General features: G+C 41.5%; 1 protein-coding gene across 1 annotated transcript; it reads left to right on the forward strand.

Annotated features, from left to right (window-relative positions):
* Positions 1-388: 388 nt before the first annotated feature.
* On the forward strand, positions 389-9,397 carry LOC115162383 (adenylosuccinate synthetase isozyme 1 C). The gene is made up of 13 exons (XM_029713631.1): positions 389-657; positions 2,456-2,558; positions 2,650-2,712; positions 2,808-2,858; positions 3,010-3,076; positions 3,483-3,590; positions 3,767-3,848; positions 3,936-4,062; positions 4,186-4,340; positions 5,771-5,895; positions 6,058-6,155; positions 6,315-6,464; positions 6,876-9,397. The coding sequence occupies exons 1-13, from the start codon at positions 460-462 to the stop codon at positions 6,926-6,928; spliced, it is 1,380 nt and encodes a 459-aa protein (XP_029569491.1). The 5' UTR covers positions 389-459; the 3' UTR covers positions 6,929-9,397.
* The last annotated feature ends 516 nt before the right edge of the window (positions 9,398-9,913 follow it).

A 9,913-nucleotide genomic window follows, 5' to 3' on the forward strand; every position in this document is an offset into this window, starting at 1 on the left:
TTTACAATACAATACAATACACGTGTATTAAACCCCGAAGGGCAATTCGTTCAGGACTGACAGGGTTCTTCAGTAGCACAAACACACAGACAGTATAAAATATGAACACTTAAAGCATCAATTAAAAATGTATGGTGCAATTTTAAGTCAGTTAAGCCCTGGAAGTTTACTATCTCTAGAAATGTGATAGCTTAGACGGTGCCATGTTAGCAAATAGACTGTAACAGAATTAGTATCGAATGTTGATTCTGGAGTATAATAAAAAATGAATTCACATTATGAGATTGCCTTTCTCTTTATTGACATCAAACAAGTCTTTATGGAAACGTGGACTTGCGCGGTTCGAGATCTGCCTACTGCGTTCGTGCGTCCTGCTCTGACATCATGGAGACACTGATATGGCAATGCTACTGTTAGAAACATTCTAATCTGTTTCAGACAGACAGCCTAAGCAACATCATGTCGTTGAGCTGGTCAGCAAAAGACCACAAGAGTTATACAAATTCACCCTCCAACCCTACCCAAGGGCTGAAGCGGCCACGGAATGACGCAGGGAACAAAGTGACAGTGGTGCTCGGTGCGCAATGGGGAGATGAAGGCAAAGGAAAAGTCGTCGATTTACTGGCGACTGAGTCTGACCTTGTTTGCAGATGTCAGGTAATATCGTGTGCATATAATGCGATATTAATGTAACCTTGACATGCTTGAACTGACAAAAGTTATAACGCATTGTTGATTGTGTGAAATTCATGATGCGTCTTTAGAAAAGTAATGTCTCAACATATCAGAATCGGTGACTGTCACTGTACTTTACAACCGTGTGACAGGTGTGTGGCTGGCATTGGAAAAACCTTGAAATAGCTTACTGTTATTATTATTTTATTCAGTGGAGTAATGTTTCATGTGATGTCCTCAGTAGGCTATAATGGAATTTAGGATAAATCTTGTTTTCTATTTTATCAATACAGGAAATTAGTTTAAATGTAATTTTGAATAATTAAAACATGTATTTAGAAAACAGGGTGATATGAGCAGTTCTTCAACACCATTTTGAATTGTTGACTTGACTGAAGTTGAAATGTAACTTTTTAACTTGGAATACTATTAACTGGTTAATTGTCCCTTTTTGAGACTTGTAACATGATCATTAAGAACTTGGAAGCATATTCTCTCAATGGGGAATCCATTCCTCACACATCACCTACTGTAGCTGTACATTTTCTCTATCTGACCTATAGTAAACTGCTCAAATAGACCATAGTACCAACAATATGGAAAAACTATAACTATTTCTTACAAATTAAAGTCTAAAATCACACAGTAATGACAGGGAAAGGTAGCATAAGATCACACTTGGAACAATATTCATATTATTACAAAGGTGTATTAACATAAAGAGGGTGTTATAACTGTGTCACCCTACACTCTTAGTAAAAAGGGTTACAAAAGGGTTATGCGGCTGTCCCCATAGAAGAACCCTTTTTGGTTCCAGGTAGAAACCTTTTTGGTTCCAGATAGAACCCTTTTTGGTTCCAGGTAGAACTATTTTGGGTTCCATGTAGAACCCTCTGTGGAAAGGGTTCTACCTGGAACCAAAATGGGTTTTTCAAAGGGTTCTTCTATATGGGGACAGCCGAAGAACCCTTTTGGGTTCTAGATAGCACCTTTTCTCCTACGAGACTAACCTGAATGAAAATTATGTCAATAATCAATCAAATGTATTTTATAAAGCCCTTTTTACCTCAGCAGTTGTCTCAAAGTCCATATACGTATAGCCAGCCTAAAACCCCAAAGAGTATGCAATGCAGATGTAGAAGCACAGTGGCTAGGAAAAACTCTCTAGAAAGGCAAGAACCTAAGAAGAAACCTTGAGAGGAGCCAGGTTTCGAGAGAGAGAGAGAGAGAGAGAGAGAGAGAGAGAGAGAGATAGGCAGGCAAATTTTCTCTTTGGCCAGCAAGGAAAACCTAACTTGCTCAGAAGTCATATTTTGGGACACTTTCAGTGTAAAGGCCATTGCACAGTTGTGTTGTACTCTCCATTGACAGCAAGTCACATCACTGAGCACTCTGTGTACTCCTTCAGCCAGCCCCACCCACTGCTGGTGCAGGGTCACATTCCCAGGGTGACTTGACATGTGAGAAGGCCAGGTCTTAGCCAGGGGGCAAGGAGTGGAGGGTCTGGCAGCCAAGTATGTTAAAATAGTTAGTAGGGGGGGTAGCTTGGTGACAGGGGAGGGAGCTTAGACTCTATTATCCATTGATTCAGATAGGATTATGAATTTGCTCTGGATGTATGGCAAGTGGATGTCCTGGCTGTTTTATGTCCACATTTTGCTTTCCCATTACAAGTAACAGCCGTTAACCAACTCAATAACTGTCCTTTGGTGATATCATGCCACTAGACTTTGTTGAAAGTGCCTGGATTGCCAAACACAATCTTGTTTTGATCTTCCAGGGTGGTAACAATGCAGGCCACACAGTGGTAGTAGAAGGCACAGAGTATGACTTCCACCTTCTCCCCAGTGGCATTATCAACCCCAAAAGCATATGTGTCATTGGTGAGTGTTTTTATCTTTATCACCATTTCCACTGACCCCAATGGGCAACTGTCTATATGTGCTCATTTATCCAGCATATGGTCCATTGTAGGTAATGGCGTAGTCATACACCTACCGGGCTTGTTTGAGGAGGCGGAGAAGAATGAGAAGAAAGGTAAATCAAGTATTTTTCGAAAAACAGTCAATACTGTAATTGTCAAGTTCAAGGAAACCATTACAGTCATTTTTTGTTCTCCATTCTCTGACCAGGTCTCAAAGGCTGGGAGAAGAGACTAATAGTCTCTGACAGAGCTCACCTCGGTTTGTTTGTATTCTTCTGGTTTCACAAATGAGGCGAAGTTATATACATTATATGTACTATTTTAGTAGTGTGTGTTTATCTGCATAATGTATATCTTTGTATTGTGCTTAGAGAAAGGATGACATTTATTTTGCTTTGATTTTTCGACAGTGTTTGATTTCCACCAGGTTGTGGATGGAATTCAGGAGACCCAGCGACAAGCAACAGAGGGAAAGATGTAAGGGTAGGGAAGGCAATGGTTGCTTACATAGGGGAATACAATGGGTCACTGTCAATAGAGACTTCAGTCAAGTGGAAGGTAACCTAGCGGTTAGAGTGTTGGACCAGTAACCGAAAGGTTGCTAGTTGAATCCCGAGCCGTCAAGGTGAACAATCTGTCGATGTGCCCTTGAGCAGTGATAATGGCTGACTCTGGCCTTGACCCCACTTTCAGGGGGAGATGGGATATGCAAAAACACATTTCCAATTCACTCATGCATATTAATGCACACTTGTACATGTGTGAAATAGGACAAATAAGCACCCACCAAATTATTATTATAATCACTTCCACAGCTGATGAAAAATTGCAGATTCTATTTTGTAATCCCGTCAGCTAAAACAGGTGTTTTTCCTCATGACAGTATTGGAACGACCAAGAAAGGCATTGGACCCACCTATACCAGCAAAGCATCTCGCATTGGACTGCGTGTCTGTGACCTGCTGGGAGACTTTAAAGAGTTCTCTACCAAGTATGCTTACTGACAGACAGGGCACAATATAAACATCTTAACCTCACATACAACAAACATTTTGAGAGTCCAACAGTATATGATTGTGTCTCTCTTGAGACTTTGCTCTTGAACTAAATTGACCCACAGGAAGTGAGCAGTAATAGAGATTGAGATGATTTGGGGATTTCTTTCAGATTCAAGAACCTTGTCGCGCAGTACCAGTCCATGTACTCATCCCTGACAGTTGATACTGATACTCAGCTGAAAAAACTGAAGGTATGTGGTAAATCCCCTCTGAATGAATAGTCATGAGCTACGGATATATTAGATCTATGAGACTGTTGTTTGTCTTGTATTGGGCAGGAGTATGGAGAGAGGTTGCGGCCGATGGTGCGGGATGGAGTCTACTACATGTATGAGGCTCTTCATGGACCCCCAAAGAAAATTCTGGTGGAAGGGGCCAATGCTGCCCTCCTCGACATTGACTTTGGTAAGACATGTCATAGTCCCATTGAGGATCGTGCCAATGATGAGATGGACAGGAAAGTTTGATGGTGAAATGGACAACTCATCTGTATGTACGTTTAAGTCCCACTTTCTCTCTTTCCTTTAGGCACATATCCTTTTGTGACCTCATCAAACTGCACTGTTGGTGGGGCATGCACTGGCCTTGGCATCCCTCCCCTGAATATTGGTGAAGTGTATGGTGTATCAAAGGCCTACACCACCAGGGTAGGAATTGGTGCCTTCCCCACAGAACAGCTCAATGTAAGATCTCTTTCATCTATCTGGACATTTCTGACTCTTGCCTTACAGTAGCACCTCCTTACTGAGAGTAACGATTAAAGGGGAACAGCCAGAGCAAGACTTGAACCAGTGACCTTGAGTGAGAGTGTCCACTTCCACTATCACCTGTGCCATAAAGGTGAAGGCCTCTTAGCAGAGGTTATACTGCATTTTGCAGTTTGATATTTACCGTGCCTAAGTCACTCTCTTGCAGTTTGTTTAGACATGTTGTTTTCTTTTGAGGTACAAGTAGAGTTGGATATATATAGGAAGCCTAGTGTTTAAGGTCACATGACCTTCACACATGTAGGAAGCCTGGTCTCAAAATGCGCTGCCTCTGTGGCCAGCTGTCAGATTGTGTGAGAGGCCTGTTAAAACACTATTTAGCTCTCATGCAGATCACATGTTCAAGGCCTAAATTTAGGCCAGAGTCAGGGTTCAAGATAGATTTACTGTCTGGTCTGGGGTTATGTTACCTAACATGAGAACTGTCCATGGGGCTGCTGTTCAACATGTTTCTGCTTGATCCCTCACTCCAACTGTAAATCTATTGGTTTACTAAGCATTTTGTAACATTTTATTAATAAAAACCATTAGGATTAGTACCCAAAAATGACTATTAATTAACTAAGTGATCTCGACACAGTGGAGAGGGTCGAGAGTTTCAAGTTCCTTGGTGTCCACATCACCAATGAATTATCATGGTCCAAACACACCAAGACAGTCGTGAAGAGGGCACGACAAAACCTTTTCCCCCTCAGGAGACTGAAAAGATTTGTCATGGGTCCCCAGATCCTCAAAGGTTCTTCAGCTGCACCATCGAGAGCATCCTGACCGGTTGCATCACCGCATGGTATGGCAACTGCTCGGCATCTGACCGCAAGGCGCTACAGAGGGTAGTGCGTACAGCCCAGTACATCACTGGGTCCAAGCTTCCTGCCATTCAGGACCTATATATTAGGCAGTGTCAGAGGAAAGCCCATAAAATTGTCAGAGACTCCAGTCACCCAAGTCATAGACTGTTTTCTCTGCTACCACACGGCAAGCGGTACCGGAGCGCCAAGTCTAGGACCAAAAGGCTCCTTAACAGCTTCTACCCCCAAGCCATAAGACTGATGAACAATTAATTAAATGGCCACCAGACTATTACACTTCACCCCTAGCTACATGTACAAATTACCTCAACTAACCTGTACCCCCGCACACTGACTCGGTACCGGTGCCCCCTGTATATAGTCTGATTATTTATTTATTTGTTTATTTGGTCAATCTTTTCTTAACTCTTCTTGGAACTGCACTGTTGGTTAAGGGCTTGTAAGTAAGCATTTCACGGTAAGCTCTACACTTGTATTCGGCGCATGTGATAAATAAAGTTTGATTTGATTCTAGATAACTGAGTCTGTTTTGTGCAGGCGACAGGTGAACTGCTGCAGACGAGAGGTCATGAGGTGGGCGTGACAACGGGCAGGAAACGTCGCTGTGGCTGGCTGGACCTGGTCATCCTGAGATACGCCCACATGATCAATGGCTTCACTGCGTGAGTGGATAGGACTAAAATATCAGCCCCTATGAAGTCTTTATCTGACAGGTTCAAAGTACTGTCTCTGCCTGTGACTGCTAGTCTGAATGTAATTCATGTAGTAGTTTTTCTCTCTTTTCTCAAATGTGTTAACAAACAAATAACATTATTTCCTAACAGCATTGCTTTGACAAAACTTGACATCCTTGATGTGCTGGATGAGATCAAAGTAGGAGTGGCCTACAAAATCAGTGGCAAAAGAATTCCCCATTTCCCAGGTATGCTCTCTACATTCAACTGTATTGATTGATTAAGAAGTAGGCCTACTTGTACCAGACTAGGCCTACACTGTAAAAGAGACATTCATGAACTATTATCTCGACAAACATCTGATTTCTCTTCGGATTCTTAATTATCGTCTACCTTCATTCACATAGCTAACATGGAGCTGTTGCACAAAGTGGAGGTAGAGTATGAGACCTTCCCAGGCTGGAAGAGTGATACGTCTGCAGCCAGGAAGTGGAATGATCTCCCCCAGAAGGCTCAGAACTACATCCGCTTTGTGGAGAACCACATTGGAGTACCCAGTAAGTTACATGCAGGATACAGGGAGTTCCTGCTGACAGCAGGCTAGTCCTCAGTAGGGCACAAACTGAAAACAAAAATAAGCCTTCTAATTGAACAAATAGGCATATAGGCCATAGTAGTATCTCCTCCATTTCACCACATTTCAAAATAGTTTCTTCAGTGGAATGCCTACTGAAGGTGACCCAGTTTTACCAGCTACAACCATACCACAGTCCAGCATACTGACCACTAAATGGGAAACTGAAGAGCCGGCCTTGGTACAGGGACATGGCTTCAATGTGCCAGTGGGGGGCAGTATTGGCTATATTATAACGAGTACCCAATTCTGCAAGGATGATACTAGTCTAATGCAAAGGTTTTTGGGATTTGTGAGTGTTTTTTGACATGTCCTTTGTAATTTCTCTCTACAGTTAAGTGGGTCGGCGTCGGCAAGTCCAGGGAGTGCATGATCCAGATGTTCTAGAGACTTTTCCTTTTCTCTCCCCAAGATGGATGCACATGGATGGACGAGATGTGGTTTGATGTGACATATGTTTACAATCCTCAAACTATCTAATATTCTGTAAAACCTGTTAACAACAAATACGTGTAGCCTTGAAACAATGTTGAGTGGAAACGTTGGTAACTTTACATCTATCTGTGTTGCATCAGTAAATTGCCTTGTAGTGATGTCTGCCAGAAAGTCCTACAGTATGACTGAGCCATGTGTAAATCTTACCTTGTGCCACACAACAACCCTGAAAGAAAAAAACACATCCAATAACTTTTCCTCCTGAGTAATGTTACCTGCCTTATGTTTTCGGTCTTCTTTAGGGATGGATCGAAATGGACATAATGTGTACCTGGAGAAAATGGGGGAGGGTAATGCTTTTTCAATTTCAGTCAAGGGGAGGGCTTTGTATTTTTTTATCTAGTCCAGGGGAGGGTCATGTAATTTGTAATTTATGAAATGTCTATATTTCTCAGTGTTTTAGAATGAGTTGCTTGTTAGGCTATATATCGATGTGTGCCCGATGCCGCCCCTCAACCCCGATTCTTCGCTGGGGACGCAATATAAGTGCGTCTGTCTATAGGCTATTTAGTGTGGTCTCAATCAAAAGATCCATAGCTTATAGGCTGTAGGCAATGAATTGCATGCTCGGAGATGCACAGAGCAAAGTTATATTTCTAAGATAGCTCCTGGGATGGTGTAAATAAAACTAGTCTGCATTACTCACTGCAATGGATATTCCATCCCTGAGCCCCGGCCTGCTCTGCTCTTGCTGATCCCAAACTGGTTTGTGTGCTGCCTAACCAATGCTGTGCTGTGTAGGCCTATGGTGGCAGTTCAGGAGAGTCAAAGGTCTCTTGCACAAATAATATATATTTTTTTATGTTAGGCCTAGTCCAAAAAATGCACTATATTGCATGCAGACTAGCATATAACCTATGTTCTGTTCAGCTTGAGAAGGAGAGCTTGGAGATGAGAAGGAGGACCGGAGGTCAACTTTGATAGCTTGCTACTACTATATATGGGGATATCATTGTTTAGTTGTTTAGTTTCTTTGACATTCAGACTCTGAGCTGCAACCTTCTATATCCAAGGAGACAAAAAAAATGACTTTGCTTCGGAAGAAATGTAATTCTGTCATAATCAATTAAGCTATTCACTTTCTGTACAATAGAAGATATTTAATCCCAGACAGCTTTTGGGGAAGAGTAGACAGCAGTAATGATGACATTTTTCTGTGTCTGTAGGCTTACTCTGTCTGGAGTGGAAAGTTAGGCCTAACTTTTGAAAGTACAATGCTCTGATTGCTGCTGACCTGGTCTCGGAGCATTTCATATTATCCTGTACGTAAATCCGAGACACTCCATTTAGTATGATATGTTACATTTTTGTATGGTATGTATTAATTTGCTAGGCTTGGGGTTAAGGTTTGGGTTAACTTTAGGATTTAGGTTAAATGGTTAGGGTTAGGGGAAAGGTTAGCTAAAGGGTCAAGGGACAGGTTGGCTAACATGCTAAGTAGTTGCAAAGTTGCTAATTAGATAAAATTGTCCGTGTTGAGATTCAAACTCACAACCTTTGGATTGCTAGACGTTCGGGTTATAAGCCTACCCAACCACCCTACTTTCATTTTTACGTTAACTAACCATCTGTTTTATGTAACCATACCGAACACAAAATATCTTACTAATTTGTGTGTCTCGGGTTTACGTTTACTATGTTATGTTTAGTCTACAAGACCAGGCTGCAACTTGATGTCTCAGATTTTATTATTTGCAAACAGGGACAGTTTCATTGTAAACAAGACACTATTTTGGCATTGGAGAAACATTATAAAATGATCACATAGCCTTAGCTCTCTGTCAATTCTTAGCCTGTAATTTTGGTAATTTGTCTGTATTAAAAAAAGATTCTGCTAATGTGTAAAATGATTTAGAATTGCATGACATTTTTATAAAAGGCAATTTTTTTCTCGGACCTACAAGTAAGATGATAGATTCATGCAATGTGTTTACTATGAAGAGGATCTTTCCACCCCTTCTCTTGTCCACGGTGGTCTGCAAACCCACAACCTTCTGGCCCGCAGCCCTGTACGCTATCAAAGAAGAGCATTTTCTAATAATGGATATCTAAGGTGCTGGTCTGTCCAAAAGTGAGGGTAAATGGTAGACATGTTCTCAGCTATCCACTTTATATTTTAATTATTATTTTGGGTTTAGGGGAGGGTCACTTTTTTTTCAAGCGTTCAGGTAGAGTTTAGGTCAAATATTTTTTGTTGAAGAGAGGGCCATCGATTGTCATTTCAGAGAGGTTCGATTTTTTCCATGTAACCCTTATTACAAATAATGGTCACTCCCTTACACATTTATTACACCTGCAGACAACATATATTTTGTATCACCAAGTTGTCTGTTTGCATAATAAACAAGTTCAGTAGTGAAAGAGTGCGATAAATAATTGTAATCCTTGTTAAAGATGCAGTCCAGGATCTTAAGCACTGACAAATTTGGAACGTATTGTATGATCTTAAGAATTGCACACAAAAAAGGACAGGACATATCATAAGAAATGGATGACATATGCTGTGTTCTTAACCAAGTGGGAAGTGGGAATTTACCTCTATACAGTAGATAAAAGACTAATCAAATCAAATGTTATTGGTTGGGTACACATACACTACATGACCAAAGGTATGTGGACACCTGCTCTTCGAACATCTCATTCCAAAATCATGGGCGTTAATTCTGGGAAGGCTTTCCACTAGATTTTGGAACATTGCTGCGGGGACTTGCTTCCATTCAGCCACAAAAGCATTAGTGAGGTCGGCACTGATGTTGGGCGATTAGGCCTAGCTCGCAGTTGGCGTTCCAATTCATCCCTAAGGTGTTCGATGGGGTTGAGGTCTGGGCTCTGTGCAGGCCAGTCAAATTCTTCCACAACAATATTGACAAACCATTT

The sequence above is a fragment of the Salmo trutta genome, chromosome 25 (assembly GCF_901001165.1).
Source record: "Salmo trutta chromosome 25, fSalTru1.1, whole genome shotgun sequence".
In the NCBI taxonomy this organism is placed as follows: Eukaryota; Metazoa; Chordata; class Actinopteri; order Salmoniformes; family Salmonidae; genus Salmo; species Salmo trutta.

Bases quoted from the DNA above. Each gene is read 5' to 3' on its own strand.
- LOC115162383 (XM_029713631.1), top strand. From the start codon at position 460: ATGTCGTTGAGCTGGTCAGCAAAAGACCACAAGAGTTATACAAATTCA. The intron at 2,559-2,649 runs GTGAGTGTTTTT...GGTCCATTGTAG, and splicing joins CAAAAGCATATGTGTCATTG to GTAATGGCGTAGTCATACAC. The intron at 3,077-3,482 runs GTAAGGGTAGGG...TCCTCATGACAG, and splicing joins CAAGCAACAGAGGGAAAGAT to TATTGGAACGACCAAGAAAG.